Here is a 19210-nt window from a genome sequence, read left to right as displayed (position 1 = left end):
AGAGCATATTACATGTTATAATTTAAAATACTCCATGAAAGTACAAAGCAGACTCCCCAGAGCTATATATTAGTTAGTTAAGAAAACAAAATAGATAAGATAAGATAATGCCGATTAAATATGGTCATCTAATTCGATGCAATTTTAATGGGAACATTTAGCCTCATACAAGCTTAAGCGAGGTGAATTGTTAGCACTCACATATGTTTACTTGTTTTATAAAGCACTATATTCATTGAATCAAACATGACAGTCCAAAAGTAATTAAGAAAGAACAAATAGTTATACCAACCATGTGTTCTGTCCTGCAGAGTCCAATTCCTTCTGCGCCATTGTTTCTTGCAGTCAATGCATCTCCCGGTGTGTCAGCATTTGCCATTACCTAGCATTTTAAATTTTAAGCACATATGATGATGACTATTATAGTGGGCAACAAAAAAACATTAGTCTTAGCTGAACGGACAAACATGGGTGCTGCCCAATGTGACTCGTGAAAATCCATCAATCAGACGATCAACTAAATACTTGAAATAATTGGGAGTACACACAAACGAAAACAATGTGTGAGGTGTGATGCCCCCCAATGCCCAATGTGTCTCATTGTGAAAATCCCCATGCCCAATGTGTCTCATTGTGAAAATCCATCAATCAGACAAGCAAATAATACCTAAATTAATTGGAAGTACATACGAACTAAAACAACATTAAGGTCTAATGCCCCAATAGTCCCATGTCGGATTAGTACTAATAACTAGGCTTAAGAATTTTGAGCCGGTGGTTTAGAGTCCAATGAGTTATTAGTGCTAGTGAACTAAGTCGCTAAATGAGGTTTTAGTAAAAGAAGAGCTCCAAAACAATTGTGGCAATTTTTTATTTTCTTAACAAATCTGCAAGTTAATTATTAATGAACATATGCTTGCAGAGAATAGCACCTTTAGTTGCCTGATCTCGTCAACCCAAGCCATAAAAGTTTCCAAGTCACCACTAAGAGCTGGTGGAGACAATGGCTGCTTTCCCAGAATAACTTCTCCAGTAGATCCATTCAGTGATAACCAGTCACCTTCATAAATTTTTTTATCTCCAACAACAAGCACCTAAATTGCGAAATGTTAAATGCAGCATGAGATGTACAAAACTACAAAATGTTAATGTAGCATAAGATATACAACAGCAACTAAATATTATATCTTTATTCCTTCTATTACTTGCAACTCCTTGTTAAATAAAATTAATTATTTCAATTACGAAACTTGCATCAATTGGAACTGTTAAAGCAACTAAGGGGAGATGGTTCACCTTGTCGATATCATTTACACGAATATCAGAGCATCCAGAAACGCAACACTTCCCCCATCCACGTGCTACAACGGCGGCATGGGAAGTCATGCCACCTCGAGCTGTCAGAATTCCAGTAGCTGCATGCATGCCACCAACATCTTCTGGGCTAGTTTCTGTCCTTACCTTTATATAGGCAAATTAGGAAACAATGTTGAGACACGAAAGAGTATCAAGAGCTGTGATGTCAACCTTATGCAATTTCTCATATAAATTTCTATATGAAAGATGAACATATATGACACAGATAGATGATTGATTCATATGATCGTAGGATATAAAAGCAACAAGGGATGGATGAAAAGCAATCGAATAAGCACAGGCCAAAAGGCCAACAGAATCTTCATTATTAAGCAGTCCTACAAAAGGAAATTCCCTTTACCAGATACATAATGACTAAACTAAAAGAATCAATAAATATTGCATTATTTGCCCATACTAAGTATGATCATTCCAATACTTGGAATTGAAATGTGGAGAATAGCAATTATTAGCACCAATAAACATGTTAGAACTTTTCCTTGTTCTTAAGTAAATGTTCTTAGGTAAACATATTATATATTTTCTCAACATTTTTTTTGTTTGTTTCCTTAAATTGCTCGATCATGTTACTTATTTATGCTAATAAAAAGATTGTGAATGTGAAGACTACCAAGTTAGTTTCATCATATGATCAGGCTTTAATCTGACATGGGGGCACAGGTTTAGGTTCTCTAATACAGCATCACCTTCCTCGCACTATAATCATGCAATCACAATCAAAGGCAACAACAACAAGTGATACCATAATACTATATTAGCAGAAACCATAATATTAAAAGGCAACATTAATAACAAGGGAAATCATAATACTACGGTCTACAATCTACACTATCTTACAAATAACGGGTTGCCATTAGATCTGTTAAGTTTTAAAGTGAATTTTTTGTCTTTTATTTGGTTAAGTTATGTTTTTCTATGTGTTCTCATTACTTGCTCATGCATCTCACATAGCCCAAAAATCATCCATACATACATGTTGACTTTCATCTACACCTTCCACCTTTCAACTACCATTCATAAATATACTACACTTTCCAACCTTCCACACCCTTTTGCATTCTTATCCTTGACCCAAGAGCTAATATCTTGAACCCACCAATTCTCTTGGTTTATGTGAGTGGCATGCATGCATCTAATGAGAACATGTGAACTTAGTTGTATTTTCACCACCTTTTGGACTAAGCTTATGTGTGTGAGAATCCCTTTAATTTTAATTAAGAGAAAGTGTGTCTTGTTCTCCATTGTTCTTGTTCTTCTTCTCTAGTTTGGTTTGATCTTGGGCTAGTGGTATTCTTGATCCACTATTTGAAGTAGTGGGTTTCCAATCTTCGGATCTCGCTATTTCGTTACAAGATCAGAAATACATCAAGAGAGCTCTATCTTCCTAGCAGAACTTGAGCTGCTAGTAAATAAGTGGCTCTTCTCAAAAACACACACCACAAGGTCTATAGTGTTATTTGCTTAAGCCAGGAAACCAATAATGCCAAACAGTCATCATGCGATTCAATCTTCTGCTAAAAGGGAAACCAACTTACCAGAATAACAGCCTTTCCTTGGGCATGCCATGTTTCAGCATCATCAGCCGTGAAGACAACTTGACCTACCGCAGCTCCTGGAGACGCAGGCAAGCCTGTGGCAATCACTTTGTCCTTATAGGCAGATGGATCTTCAAACTAATTACATATAAAAAGATAGAAAGGAATCAGCTGCTCATCTATGACCATTTATGGAGTAATACATAACTGTTAATCAGGTTTGTAATCTCCTGCAGATAGATAAGGATTAAAAAATATATCCAAGTCTAACTGGGTATTCAATGGATAATTATACTTATTGTAGGTCATATATTTGCTAACAACTGATAAATATACCGAACAAAGAGTTATAAAAATAAAAAAAAAAAGCTCTATGTTAACGGATGAGAAGATAGTATGATTTGCTCAGTGATCTTCCATTTTTAAATATAAAAGACAAAATTTAAAAGAAACACACATTTCCTTTTAGCATAATTCTAGACTAAGACAGAACAGGTCCAGCAGGCAGTGCTCCAGAAAAGAAGCTTCGCTTTTGACATCTTTATAGAGAATAATTTTCCCACAGAATAAATCAAGCAAACTGCGTGTCATAACAGTTTGCATACATTAAGCAAATAGAATGCTGCTTCTTGGTGTCAAGAATAATTAACTGCATAGCTAAGATGAATATCCAGAAAGTAGTAAATCGTGGTTGGATGTTAAGATTTACTGCACATTAATCATAATTGTTTTCCTTTTTTTCCTTTAACTTATACCTGAGGATGAAGAAGTTGGTCAAGATGGCCTGGTTCAACCATTTTAATGGCAGATCGTTTATCCACAAGGCCCTCTGTGACAATATCTACAGCAATCTTCACAGCACCTTTGCCAGTACGCTTCCCTGATCTGCACTGAAGCATCCAAAGCCTATTTTCTTGGACAGTAAACTCAATATCCTGCGTACAAACGAGATATATTAGTTATTGAAGCTCAGATTGTTATAAATGACCATGGATTCTTATTTGTATTCCAGTTTGTGTGAACCAAATGGACATGTTATAAAACAAAGATTATCCGAAATTGGGCTTAAATGTCTCAGGTAAGTTCAGATCCACTCTTACCAGTTAATAAAAAAAATTGTTGTAGGAAGCACCTATGTATTAACTCTATAAAAAACCAAAATTAGTTGTTTGAGAGACATGATGCAAAATGTTGCTGCCAAAATGCCTTGAGAATGTACTACCATGGTAGTCAAAGGCGAAATTAGCCCTCAAAGCAATGCACCCATATATTGCCCAAGACACGTGGCACTAAAAAAGCCCTCGTGGAATGAAGAAAGGTGCCATATCAAAAGGTAAATAGATAATACATAAAAGAAATATACAAATATATATTAATTTCTGCTTATAAAAGTTAACATAGTAGAAAATTTTAGCATTCTCCTAGTAAGAAGTTTTTTCATCAGGCTCTAAGTTCCCTTCAATTTGCATTCTCCTATGCTAGAAGTCATCATCAAGCTTACTTCGGATGTGAGTTATAGGTGAAAAGTGGTTTGGCTACAATTGTGTCCCCTCTGGGTGCTAAAATGTTGTGGTGTTTTCTCATCTCACTCAACCTCCTAGGCAAGCAAGATATTCAGCTTTGACAACAATGAAAATGCTACTTTTTGGCTAAAATTCTTCATTATTTATAATTTTAATTGGTAAACCGAAGCTGCACATGACTGATAAGACCTGTACCATTTGAGGAATATTATATGCATTTTAACTCAGTATTCTGTATGAGAATACTTTGTTCACAAGTATTCAATTGTGTCTATACTACTATGTTAAAATTGATAACAAGTTTACATTAAGGAAACAATTTGAGGGACCAAGTAGCTGGACATACCATCATATCTTTGTAATGCCGCTCTAAAATTTTGCAGTTCTCAACAAGCTCTGCATAAGCATCTGGCATACATTCCTTCATCATGTCCAGATCCTGTGGAGTTCTTATTCCCGCAACTACATCCTCACCCTGCCAAATAACGAAACGACATTACATAGAAGAATCACCTTTCAAATGTTATTTACAGTCATCTTCAGAGTTAATAAGACTTACATTGAACAAATTATGATCATTTCAATCAGAATAAAACATAACTGGAATCGGCAAAAGCATATGAAGCCACAAAGACAAAATCAATGAATGCTTCCAGAAATACTTAGATAACAAGGATGTAATTTTTGTCCAAGAAGAATGCAAAATTTGGAAGAACCTAATTAACATGGCTTGGATTGACACAGTTGGCGAAATCTGAATATCATAATTTCACAGTCAAGAAAAGCATGTATGATTGTAAAGCAATTCACATGTGTTAGAGATAAATCTTGTATTTACTAACAGACATGACAGTAACCAAGGTTTTAAGCAAGATTTTAAGTGCCCGTCGGCACGGGCCGTATCCACCGTGCCGTACCGTGCCAACAAGATAGCGGCACGATACAGACCCGTGCCAATGGCATAACTCAAAACCCTCTATTCTTTAAATTAATAAATAATTTTCTCAATAAAGTTCAAAAGATGTGATAAAAAGACATAATAAATAGTTAGAATATTTTGTTGTTAAAGAAAATAAATATTTCATGCTATCATGTGTTGGTACATAAGAATTTTTTTGACTGACACGCATCGGCACGGCTCGACACGCACCGTGCCGTATCGTGCGGGCAAGTTTCCGGCACGACCCCATGCCACGGCACTTAAATCCTTGGTTTTAAGTACCCGTCGGCACGGGCCATATCCACCGTACCGTACCGTACCGTGCCGACAAGATACTGGCACTATACAGACCCCGTACCGATAGCACAGCTCAAAACCCTCTATTCTTTAAATTAGTAAGTAATTTCCTCCATAAAGTTCAAAAGATGTGATACAAAGACATAATAAATAGTTAGAATATTTTGTTGCTAAAGAAAATAAATATTTCATGCTATTATGTATCGGCACACAAGAATTTTTTTGACCAGCACGCATCGGTATGCCTCGGCACGCACCGTGCCGTACCGTGCCGGCAAGTTTCCGGCACGACCCCGTGCCACGGCACTTAAATCCTTGACAGTAACTATAATTATTAGCTTATCCCTCCAAGTAGTGATCATATGGGGCTTATTAAAGTTAATAGAACTGAGATGTAACAATTAGTATTGGAGGCTCTAACTGCCATTAGCGGCCCTTTCTGAAAATTGGAATAAAACTCATCGACTTTTATGCATATGTTCAATAACCTAACTACGCAATGTGATATTTCGACATGATTGTGTCACAATATCTCCAGATAATCAACATATCAGTTGCCATATTATTGCTAACTTCCTAAAAGAAATAATCAATTCATTATATCTACATATCCAGTTGTCCCTATTATTGATAAGCTCCTAAAGTTTCTAAAAAGGAGGATGGCTTTCAAGAAAAAACTCTGTTCTTATCATGAAAGAAGAAAAAAACTCTCTGCAAGAGATCTGCCTGAAAGATGTATAGCAGACTCCCTAGTTGACTTTCCTCTTGACATTAACTACACAAATTTTTTACTTAAACAATGCAATGGGTTCAACAGACCTACCTTGTTGTTCCCTTACTTAGGCCCTCCTTAGATGTCGGAAAAAGATATCCAATGATAACATAAGATTCTCATGTGTGATTTGAAGGAAGGAGTTCGAGTGTTTTTTCCTTGAAAAGTCTTGACATTCATGATTTAGGAGGACCATATTTTACCTACATTTATCTTATTCCAAAAAAATTACTTGAAGGTTGAATATAATATCCATTTTAAACATTTGTCATACTCCTTATTTACCATGTACTACATGTTTCTTAAGTAAGTCAAAGGGATATTCCAAATAAGATGTTTATACATCCTAGCAGGCGGAGACAAAGCCAAGACTCAATCATGAGGGGGGCCAAAATATAGACGAATAGAAACTTTAGCAAATAAACAAGATTTTACCTTATCAAATCTTTAATGAGAAAATGTATTGATTAAATAATTTATGTAAAAACATTATCCTTATCTTTTTTTTATTTACACTCGCTAAACTTCTAATTATTTTATTTATATTATTCCATTCAAATAACTAAGAATTTTACTAAATCTAATAGTGATTTAGTTAGTGATCTAATTTTTTAGTTTTTTAGTAAATTGTAATAATCAATAATTATTAACTGAAAAGGTAGTAATTTTTTTAATTAAACAGAGCTATTATATTTAATATAATATTTTATTTATTTAAATAAAATAGCTTATCCAAAATAATCAGAAGTTGGGNAAAAGAGAGTTGAGGAACATATTTCAAAAAGCCCTATAACTAAGAGGCTCTTAATACATTTTTATGAATAAAACAAGTAAAGGGAGAGAGAGACTTGAGGACTATCAAGCAAATTTAAAGAGTTAGGGAGGGCCATGCCCACCCTCAACCAATACATTTATCGGTCCCTGCAAGCAGGGACCGAAGGAAGAAACATTATGCGACGAAATAATATTAATGCTTATCTTACATACTCTTGCTGTGACACCCCAGAATTTAGAATAGTCCTATATATGAGAGATATGATATGGCTAAACCTCTTAACTCGACAATAGCATTTTCAGCGATGGTTAGGCTCAAGAGGTTAAGAGAGTTACGCGTGCTAGGACTAGAAAAGTTGTAGGATGGGTCACTCCTGAAAAGCTGGGGCGTCACAGTTGGTATCGGAGTAAATCACTAATCGAAAGTGCGAGATAAGTATCAACAGAGCTAATAAGGTCATACAGTTCCTCGGCTGACCACTATTTTGGGTGGAGAATGGCCGCCCATAAGGTCGGCTAAAGCTAGTTATAAGACGAGTCTCACGTCGTCTAGTGCTTGTGAGTGTGCTTGAACCTGATAAGGACGTCGCCATGGCTTAAAGTGAAAAAAAATATGACACTTCAGAATTTGGAATAGTCCTATATACGAGATATAATAGAGTTAAATCTCTCAACACGACTATAACATTTTCGGCGGCGGTCAAGCACAAGAGGTTTAGAGGGTTAAGCGTGCTAGGATTAGTGCAGTTCTAGAATGGGCGACCCCAATGGGAAACAGGGCGTCACACTTGCATCAGAGTTGTGGTTACTTCTTTAATATGCGACAAGCATTGTACTCACTCGATCAGGTCGATCGGAGCAATTAATTGAGCATCAGTGTAGCTAGTCAGCTCAATTTTGGGGACGAAGCGAACTGAGCATGAGGTTTGGTTGGGTAATTGGTTTATTCATGTCAGTTGATTAGCTAATAAAGAAACTCCACCTGAGCATTGACGAGGAACTCGCCGTAGAGCTTGTTGTCGCCGGTGCTAGGGTTGCGGGTGAAGAGGACGCCGGTGCCGGAGGTGTCGCCCATGTTGCCGAACACCATGCACTGCACGTTCACCGCCGTGCCCTTGAGCCCCGTGATCTGATTGATGCTCCGATACTTCCTCGCCCTCGGGCTGTCCCACGAGTCGAACACCGCCAACACCGCCAAATACAGCTGCTTCTTCGGATCTGCAGTTAATTAAGTATTTTCCTTAATTTGATGAAATTTTGGCTTGTGATCGTGAAGAAAATTGATTAACTAACCCGAAGGGAATTGCTCCCCCTTGGCTTGGAGGTAGACATTCTTGTACTCGGACACCAACTGCTTGAGATCGGCGGCAGTCAGCTCGGTGTCCAGGCGGAGGCCTTTCGACGCTTTCAGCGCTTCCAGCTTCTCCTCAAACAACGCGTGGGGAATGCCCATCACCTGCCATTGTCACATTATTATTATTATTATTATTATGTGTTAACCCACTCGATAATTTTTTTTCTATTTTCATATAGGTGTTTCCTTCTTTTTCCTTATCAAAATGAACAAAAATGGACTCTCTACTACTTACTAACTAATTTCTCCAACTGGGCTGCCAGCTTTCATCTAAAATAGTAGATTGTTTTGCATACAAATTGATAAGAAAACAAAAGTTTATATAGCAACATCTTAGAACAAAAAAAATTAGTACAGTTAAATATATTAGAAGAGGAGAGCCGAGCCCCCATGTATAGTATAGAAAAGGGTAATTCAGTGTCCCGCAAAACCAATAAATACAGCGGTAAAATCTACAGAGATCCTACTACGATAGGCCACTTTGAAATGAGAGATGCTCAGTCTAATTTTTTTTTTTTTATAAATGATCCTACTGATTTTTATAATTTTAAAAATAATCTTTTTTAAAAAAAAATTTATAAAATAGATCTCTAAGATATGAGATTGAGTTTTTAAAACAAATAATAATAATACAGATAGACAGTGAATAAGTCATCGCATTTAAATATGGTGAATCATTCACTATTTTCATAACTCCTTAATCTAAAACCAATAAATTATTTTTAAATACGATGAATTTTTTATTATTTTTATTATCTTATCCTAAGCCTCTTTTTTATTCTCTCTCATTCTTTCATCGTTCCAGCTCTTTATGCCACCGCCGTCTTCTTCGCTAGCTGCAACCTTTCTCTCATAAAAGTAGTTGTAATCTCACATTATTACCATCCAAGGGCGAATTTCTTTTTACATAAGTCTAATCACTTCTTTTTTTTCTTTTTTGGTACTAAATATTTAGATATAACTATCTGAATCCTAGGACAGAGAGTTTAATAAGATTACAACTCTCTCTTCATTGTGTGCTAATCATTTTTGTTTTGAAATGACCCGCAAACTTTACTCTTTTAAGGTAAAAAATGAACGAAGATTGCCTAACTGTAGTCGTTCTAAAATTAATGGCTCTCTCAACATTTTTTTTTTTCTTCTGTTCATGCATTCTTCACTACTAATTTTTTTCTACACCGAGTAATTGTAGTGAATTAAATAAGACATTTTTAAATATAATAATTTTTATTATTATATAGCAAATAAAATTAAAATAATTAATTATCAATAGTTAAAGCTATTAAATGTAACAACAATTTTATTTTAACTAATTAAAAAATTCCAAATTCAAACGGATCGAAGTTAATTAAGAGATCAGTGAAATAAAAAAATTAATATTAAAAGGCATATCATCTTCAATAAATAAATAAATACGTGCTCATATTAATTATTAGTAAAAGATAACATAGCACTTGAATTAGCTATTACTTTGGCTTTTTTAAAAAAAAAAAAAAAAGATCAAACATGCACAATTAAATAAATTGACATAATTAAAATAGAAAAAAAAAGTTTATTCTATCATTTGAAAGAACCCAAAAGCTTCGAACTGCATGTTAACTGAGATACCCTCTACATTATACACAATTTAGAATTCCATGCATTATACACAATTTAATTGACATAATTAAAATTTTTTTTTTTATTTGATTATTTTTTTTATGTTCCTAATTAAAATCGATCTATCATCAGCACATCAGCTGATATATAGTGAGTGAAATTAATTAAAGAGAAAATGAATGAAGTGATGAGGTGGATCGTACGTACGTAGACAAATACGTACCACATTTCCAAACATGTCGAGAAAGCGGCGGTAGGAGTCGTAGGCGAACCTCTCTCCGCTCTTGGCCGCCAGCCCCTCCACCACCTCGTCGTTCAGCCCCAGGTTCAGCACCGTGTCCATCATCCCCGGCATCGACACCTTCCATCAATATCCATGCATATATATATATTTATATGTATCATTCCATCCACATATATATATATATATATATATATTCATACAAATTAAGTATTTGAACAAAAATAGTAGGATCGATTTAATATATATTGTTGATTGTTGATTGTTGATTGTTGATACGTACGGCGGCGCCGGAGCGGACGGAGAGGAGGAGGGGCTTGCGGGGGTCGCCGAGGCGGGCGGCCATCTCGTCCTCGACCCAGCGCAGGCCTTCCAGGATCTCCTCCCAGAGCCCCGCCGGCAGCTCCTGCCCGTTCTCCTGGTACTGCTGGCACGCCTCCGTCGACACCGTCAGCCCCGCCGGCACCGACAGCCCGATGCTCGCCATCTCCGCCAGGTTCGCCCCCTTCCCCCCCAGCTGCACCATATATATGCACCATGCACCACATGCATATATATTGCATTGCATTTTGCATTGCATATACCATCACTTTAATTAATTAGAACCGAAATTAAATATTAAAGAACAAATTATATAATAATAATAATATTAATTAAAACAGATATATATATATATATATCATGGCTGATGACTGACCAGAGCTTTCATGCCTTTGTTGCCCTCGCTCTTCCCTTTGCCGAAGGTGAACACCCTCTGCTCAGTTTGGATCAACAACAAATGATGATGAGCTGGAGCCATATATGTAAGTAATTCACAGCACCAGTTGTTGAAATTAACTATTAATCACTAGCTAATAAGAGTTATGTATATGTTATGTGCTCATGATTTTTCTCTTGGCGAGCTAATGGGGTCCGTCTATTAGTTTGTTTCTCTATTTATAGGAAACGAAACAAGAGATGCATGATGAGGAAAACTTCAAGGAGCATGCATAAACAGTCATTGACACGCGTACTATTAATGTTGTTCGGATATGCATGCATGATGCAATTGATCTCAGGTTGCTATTTTGGGGTATATGCTACACTGCCGTGTATATATATGTACTATGGAGTTCGGCTACTATACTTTTATAAGTATTGACTTTCTTATACTTATAAGTTTTCGGCCATTAGATTTATTCTATTAATCATTTTCATCCATTATATATATATATATAGAGAGAGAGAATTCAGCTTCTATTCTATTCTTTTATTAGGAAGACGGAGATCTTCACCCTATCAAATTATTTTTGATAATAAAAATTTCAAATCGATGATTGGAATCGTTAAAATTGATCTAAATTATTTAGAAATTAAATTTTATAATATTTAAAAATTATTACAGTGATCAAAGGATCGATCACAAAATTGACTATTTTTGCCCGCCTATTTGAGAAGTTTGCTTATGTATAGAACAATGAAAAATGCTTGGATTTTTTTATAGAAAAGTCTTTATATATACTATTTAGATAATGTCTGATAATTTCGGTTATGAATTAAAAATATCTAATCTTTATTTTTAGAAGGTTAATTATTCATTTTCAACCGTTTATTTTTCGATTTTTGATGAACTTGACAATATTTTTTAAAAATTATAAAATTTAATTTTTAAATATTTTTAATAGTGCTGATCAATTTCACCCGCTCCAGTTATCAATTTGAAATCCCAGATTTTTTTTTAGCGTGTGCGCATAGTATTGCTCATAAGAAACAGGGAAAGAGGCACGTGTGATGGAGCGACGCACACGACTCGCGTCTGTGGTGGGCCCCACCCGAGCTCGCATACTTAATATTGGAGTTTGGACGGACCCACCTCGAAACTGTGGGCCGGGTGCCCCAGCCCTGGTTTTCCGTTAAGTTTAACGCCGCTACTACGTTTCTTTTTTTTTTAAAAAAAAATTGTTTTGGATGCTTTGAACGTCAGAGTAAGGAAAAAGTATAGAATGCACCAGCTATATTACTGATGTAATATTTTCAACCAATAAGATTACTTTTCTTGAATTGATCCATTTTATTATGATTATTAGAAAGATATTTTTATTATACTTTTTTCTTAAAAAGAGAAATGTGGTTTGCTGGTTATTGATAATGTGATATAAGTGTTATATAGTAAGCTTTTTCCGAAATAAGATATATAATAATAGAGTTCGGCTATTATACTCTTATGAGTATAGATCTTTTTGTACTAATAAATTTTCAACCGTTAAATCTATTCTTTTGATCATTTCACCCGTTAGATCATACTATTCAACCAACAACCTCCTCAATTTTTGGAGACCACTATCATTCTAACCGGGAGCTACTATCATTTTAACTGCACATTCTTTCATCCAACAGTCGAAAAATGATGAGTATAAAGGGTTTTATACTTATAAGAATATAGTAGCTCTAGCCATAATAATATTATTACGTTGTGTGCAAAATTTCCTTATATGATTGACAAGTAAAGGTTTTATTGTTGGTCCTTAAAAATGTTTTTAATATTTATAATTTAGCAGAATAATACATTTCTCCTTCGGTAATTTATCTTTTTTCGAAACAATAACTTGAAAGTTGAATATAACAATTCTTTTTATACATTTGATCGATCTCATCCCTTATCGAATAAATATTATATAATTCTTAAGTAAATCAAAGAGAATGTACTAAATAATGTATTTACGCATCCAAACAAGACCTGTGAGAATTTCTTATTGTGATTGAAAGTAAGGAATATGATTGATATATATTCGACTTTCACATAAATTTTTTGGAATAAGATAAATTATTTTATGAGTAAAAAATATTATCTTAAAAATTATAAATGTCAGAGTTTTTCAAGGAGGCAAAATCAAACTCGTATTTTTTTAACTTATTCTGACATCTAGACAACATCTTAGCATATTTGTAAACAAGTATTTAAAATCTAAATATATTAGGCAATTTAAATTTTATCAAATAATTCAATAGCCTCTCGATCCCAAACTTCCCCATCCGAAGGTAACGACCTTTATCCCATTCGTGTCACCATCTTTTTGATATTTTGAGGGTTGCATTTATTACAATCCAAAAGGGTTGTAGAGCTTTTCTTTTTCTTTTTTTTTTTTTTTTTTTTTTTTTTTCACAAATCAAAATGACTGTAATGTTAGGTAATGACATAAAAAATTTTAATCTATACATTTTTCTTTTTTTTTTTATTCAAAGTTTGCTGTGCTTTTGGCCTGATACTCTTTACATATCTTTAATTTAAAAAGGAGGAAAAAAGCGATATAAACTTGTGATATATTTAGACTGATTACCCGGATGTTACTTTTGTAAAATTTTTTGTTACTTTTGTAAAATTTTATGATTAAATTTAATCCATTGCAACCGTTGAACCCTTAATTACTGCTAAAATTAATTCACAACTAATTGAATTATATGATCTTCATAGAAATGCCAATTACTAATAAAAATTAGTGAGAATTAGATTGGAATGCTTCTAATAACTCCAAGTCATTGGTATTATTAGTTTTTTGCTATTAGATGAAAGGATGTGCAGTTAGAATGATAATAATTTTCTATGATCGAGTAAGTACTTCGTTGGTTAAATAGTATAATTTAACGCGTAAAAATACTTAAAGGATAAATCTAATTGCGGGAAACTTAGTCGCGCTAAGTGTTTGGTGCTATTAGAAACACCACAGTCGGACTCTCTCTCTCTCTCTCTCTCTCTCTCTCTCTCTCTCTCTCTTTATATATATATATATATATATATATATATATATATATATATAGAACAAACCATGAACTCTACAAAAGCCTAACTTATCTCAACTAAGGGCTCTAACTTTCTCAGCAGCTATTCGTTTATATATAGCCACAGCTCCATGGATGTGCCAAGTGTTCTACACATGAACAGTGGAGTTGGCGACATGAGCTATGCTGAGAATTCCACCATTCAAGTTAATTTGAACCTACACCCTCCTACNTCCGTGCTTCCAGAAGCATACCAGCCCACACTCTCTCTCTCTCTCTCTCTCTCTCTCTCTCTCTCTCTCTCTCTCTCTCTCTCTCTATATATATATATATGCATCGAATGTGACTGGAATACTATTGAAAGTATGAAAATAGTGCTTGCTACATATTTTTTTTATCATTCGATGTCTAGGGTTGAGCAGCGGTTGGTAGAATAGTGGTAATCCAATGGTGGAAACATAGATATAGTAATATTATTCATAGGCTATCAATCGTATATTAGCACAACTCTCTCTCTAGTATAGAAAAAATAGTATTGTTTATTATCCACTTTTTGATTATTGGATATATGTCTAGGGCTTAGTGAGGTTTTGGTAGAATAATAATGCTCAAAAAAGAAAAAAGTGGATAGTAACTACTGACCACTATTCATATACTTTCTTTTTTTTTTTTGAGAAATAGATAGCCCGCTACTCGCTTGGTTTATTTCATTTAGAAATAAACTTAGCTAAAAATGTGAATCAACTAGGATTCGAACTTGGGTCCTGGATACCAACCACCAAGCTTTTTGCCATTTGCTCTAAGGACGATCGGTTATTCATATACTATGTTAATAATATTTTTGTTGAACTCTTTCTCTCTAGATATTTAAATACTGAGGCCTGCAAACACTAATGATTTGGTGCTTTTAAAACTATAGAAACTCAATTATATACATATATATATATATAGAGAGAGAGAGAGAGTTGAGCTAGAATATTCTAAAAAGCACCAAGGGGGTGGTGCTTTTGAGTTTTTAACCATTAGATGGAGAGATATAGAGTTGAGATGATGGCGCTAAGTGGTGGTAGGTGGAATAGTGTTTGATCCAAGAGGTATTAGCAATTAAGAAATAGATCCAAGGGCTAGAAACTTAGAAGCACCCAGGGATTGGTGCTTCTAAAAGTATTCTAGCTCAATTATATATATATATATAGAGAGAGAGAGAGAGTTGAGCTAGAATACTATCGGTAGCAAACAGGCTTCGTTGCCACCCATTTGTTTTCAATGATAGAACCTCCAAATCGATGATCGGCACCGTTGAATATGATCTACACCACTTGAAATATCTAGAAATCAAATTTTATGCTTNAGGAAAACTTTTGGAGGGATATATTTGTGAGGGTAAAATGGTCATTTCACGACTTCGCTGTTAAAAAACAAACAGCTCACTAACGGATGTTAACTGCAGGGACATATCTGCATAACTTGGGACTTTTGCAGGGACAACTTATGGAGTTTCAATTTTGCAGGGATATATCCGTAATTGGCTATGTTTGCAGGGAGCTGTATGCATTTGACCCTATTAATTATATGTATGTACGTTCTCAACTTGTCAATTTTTCCTTAGGATTATTTGGATTTGATTGGGCACTAAATCTAAGTGATTAGTGTCTCTTGCTACTTCATTATGGTACTGGCATAGATTCTCACGGCCGGGGGAGGCATCACCTGAGGGAGTAACTAGCTCCTAATAAAAGTTTCAAGATTTGAGAGAGTGCAAACAAAAATAGCAACCAATATTCTACCTTGGCATAGTATATATATATATATATATATATATATATATATATTCTATGCCAAGGTAGAATATTGGTTGCTATTTTTGTTTGCACTCTCTCAAATCTTGAAACTTTTATTAGGAGCTAGTTACTCCCTCAGGTGATGCCTCCCCCGGCCGTGAGAATCTATGCCAGTACCATAATGAAGTAGCAAGAGACACTAATCACTTAGATTTAGTGCCCAATCAAATCCAAATAATCCTAAGGAAAAATTGACAAGTTGAGAACGTACATACATATAATTAATAGGGTCAAATGCATACAGCTCCCTGCAAACATAGCCAATTACGGATATATCCCTGCAAAATTGAAACTCCATAAGTTGTCCCTGCAAAAGTCCCAAGTTATGCAGATATGTCCCTGCAGTTAACATCCGTTAGTGAGCTGTTTGTTTTTTAACAGCGAAGTCGTGAAATGACCATTTTACCCTCACAAATATATCCCTCCAAAAGTTTTCCTCTTCCCCTTTTCTTTCTTTTCCTCTTCCGGCCGCCGGAGCGGATGGCGGCGACGGCGCGGGTCGACCTCGCCGGCGACGAAGAAGAAGGAAGAGAAAGAATGAGAGGAAGAAAAAAAGGGAAGAGGAAGAAGGAGAGAAAGAAGGAGAAGAAGAGAGAAGAGAAAGATAAAGAGGGAAAGGGTTCGTCGCCGCGCGCCGCCGCCGGATCTTCTCCCTCGCCGGCGACGAAGAAGAGGGAAGAAGAAGAGGAAGAGGGAAAGAAAGAGGGAGAGGAAGAAGAAGAGGGAGAGGAAGAAGGTTCGACGCCGCCGTCGCATTTCCTCCCTCGCCGGTGATGAAGAAGAGGGAAGAGGAAGAGGGAGAGGAAGAAGAAGGGAGAAAAGGGAAGAGGGAGAGGAAGAAGGAGGAAAAGAAAGAGAGAGGGTTCGCCGTCGCCGCCGTCGTCGCTGCCGTCGCTGCCGCTGTCGCCCTCGCCGGCGACGAAGAAGAGGGAAGAAGAAGAGGAGGAAGAAGAAGGGTAGAACCGTAAATTCACGTTATAATTAACCATGGTTAAGTATTTTAACCGTGGTTAATAAAAATTTTCTAACAGATCTGGACGGCAGGGACATATCTGCATAACTTTAGACTTTTGCGGGGATAACTTATAGAGTTTTCGTTTTGCAGGAATATTTCTGCAATTCACTATGTTTGCAGGGACGTGTATGCAAATAACCCTAATTAATATATATAAAACTTAACTTAATTGTGTCCCTCTAATTAAGGACTTGTGGAAAATTACCATATATATATTTGCCATTTGTACCAACTTATCCCCGTGAAAACACATTCATGCATGCATCCAATCTTTTCTTGGTGCGCATGCTTTGTGTTTAAGTTAATTTGATTTTGCTTGCTAAGCCACTTGCACATTGTAATTAATAGTTAAAAACATGTCCTATTCTTTGCAGGATATATGTGCGTACGTAGTTTTTTTGTCATCATCTTTGGATTTCATGCTTAATTGATTCCTTTCATACCTTCATGCCACGACATATGCTGTGTTGCATGTACTTTATACTAATTGCGCGCACAATCGATTTGATCACAAAGTACGTATATATAACTCGCTCCCACGTGATATTCATGAAAGGCAAAAAAAAGTTAAAGCGTTGGGTTAGAAAAATATGAATGGTCGTCTAACCCTTCACAGTTCTAATATTGATTGGTATATATGTGGAATTTAAGAGATGATGATTTAATTCATTAAATTTTAATAGATGAATTTAATTAACTGGATTTAATGTACATGGTGAGAATTCATATCTGTTATTATTATGATCTCAACCAGAGTAAGAAAATTGTGATCTCATGAACAATCTAAATGGATGTACAATCAACTTTGATATCATCTTTTTTTAAAATATCGATCGGATAGAGAATAATTGGCGTGCACAAGGATAAGGGTGATCGAAAAGCAGATAGGATAAGGTCAAATATTGGACAAGATCATACCCGTATCCATATTATCTTTGTTTTCTAAGTATGAATGTTAAAAGTTAGTGCTAAACTTTTTTTTTTTTTGTTTCCTTTTGTTTGCAAGTTTAATAAATGTTCATAGAAGCCCAATTGTCTATTATTCAAATGGGCTTCTTTGTTGTTCTTTTTTAGTCAAGTGACTTGTGGCGTATTTTGGGCTAAGTGAACCGAGTTGGGATATATGAGTTTTAGTTAGAAGGTCAAAAGAAAATAGGTTAAGAGAAAAAAATAAAGCTAATTCCTCTCAATCTTAAGCTCAAATTTTCTTGTTTTGGTGTTTTCTCTCAAGTGCAAGAGATGTGTGAAAGAGGATCTAAAGATGGTTGGTTTTTTTCGCTAGGTTTGAGATGGGTGACCTATAATCTATCTATCTATTCTCCACACATTAGCAATCAAATAATTTAGTACTCTTGTTTATCAAATCGACGAGGAGAAAAAAAATACTCCAAACCTAGCTTGATCGGCGATAACTTGGAGGAGTAGACAAGAGAGATATATTTCTAGAACAAATAAATAATAGTATTAAAAAAATTCTGGATGTCCGTTTTTTTTTTTTTTTTTTTTCTTTCCTGGGATATGTACATTATTTTTTTTTGACTCTCTATAACCATATTTGTATTCGAACCCAGCCGAAAATTTTCAATCCGGATGCAGATAATTTCGGATAATATCTGATTCGTTTTCATCCCTACGCAATGGTCATAGCGAATTAATGAGTGCCTTGCAATGCTGTCATTATTTCGCCAAAGATTAATACACCCTAGCATTATAGAGATGACCTACTTAGTGTTCCCATTGGTCTAAATGTTTAAATGGCTTGTTCCTAGAATATTATAAAAACTAGGCATCACAATCATCAATACAGAATATGAGACACAATACGATTCGGACACGATAATTTGATAATTTTTTAAAAATTAGGACACGAATATGACGTAGACACCACTAATATAATATAATTTTATTAATACTATAATATAATTAAATTTGTTAAATTATTGTCATACTTCTCATGCAAATAAAAGTTAATAAAATTCTCATTGATAGTCATATATATTTTTTAAAAAAAATTCTTCGTCATACATAATTTAAACTTATTATCTAAAAAAATTTATATGTATTTATCAAAAAGTCAAAATAATTATTATCTTATATTACATATGCAACAAATAAAATAAAAAAATATATTATTTTAATAGTATGCGTTATGAACCCAGGTCGAATGTGCGTCAATAGCTTGTTCG

General features: G+C 35.0%; 1 protein-coding gene across 1 annotated transcript in view; it reads right to left on the bottom strand.

The window, feature by feature from the left end:
• The window catches only part of LOC109709170 (pyruvate, phosphate dikinase 2), a 31453-nt gene that overhangs the window by 4214 nt on the left and 8029 nt on the right, over positions 1–19210 (bottom strand). Inside the window, exons 2-12 of the mRNA XM_020231257.1 lie at positions 11110–11166; positions 10696–10929; positions 10395–10532; positions 8512–8674; positions 8201–8436; positions 4782–4910; positions 3668–3847; positions 2913–3050; positions 1297–1461; positions 933–1094; positions 293–382 (exon numbers count right to left, since the gene is read on the bottom strand). Of these exons, the coding sequence (XP_020086846.1) occupies positions 293–382; positions 933–1094; positions 1297–1461; positions 2913–3050; positions 3668–3847; positions 4782–4910; positions 8201–8436; positions 8512–8674; positions 10395–10532; positions 10696–10929; positions 11110–11166 (1692 nt within the window). The remainder of the gene's footprint in view (positions 1–292; positions 383–932; positions 1095–1296; positions 1462–2912; positions 3051–3667; positions 3848–4781; positions 4911–8200; positions 8437–8511; positions 8675–10394; positions 10533–10695; positions 10930–11109; positions 11167–19210) is intronic.

The sequence above is a fragment of the Ananas comosus genome, linkage group 4, assembly GCF_001540865.1.
Source record: "Ananas comosus cultivar F153 linkage group 4, ASM154086v1, whole genome shotgun sequence".
Lineage (NCBI taxonomy): Eukaryota > Viridiplantae > Streptophyta > Magnoliopsida > Poales > Bromeliaceae > Ananas > Ananas comosus.
The sequence above is the reverse complement of the archived record's forward strand: the minus strand, read 5'-3'. Positions and strand labels throughout refer to the sequence as shown.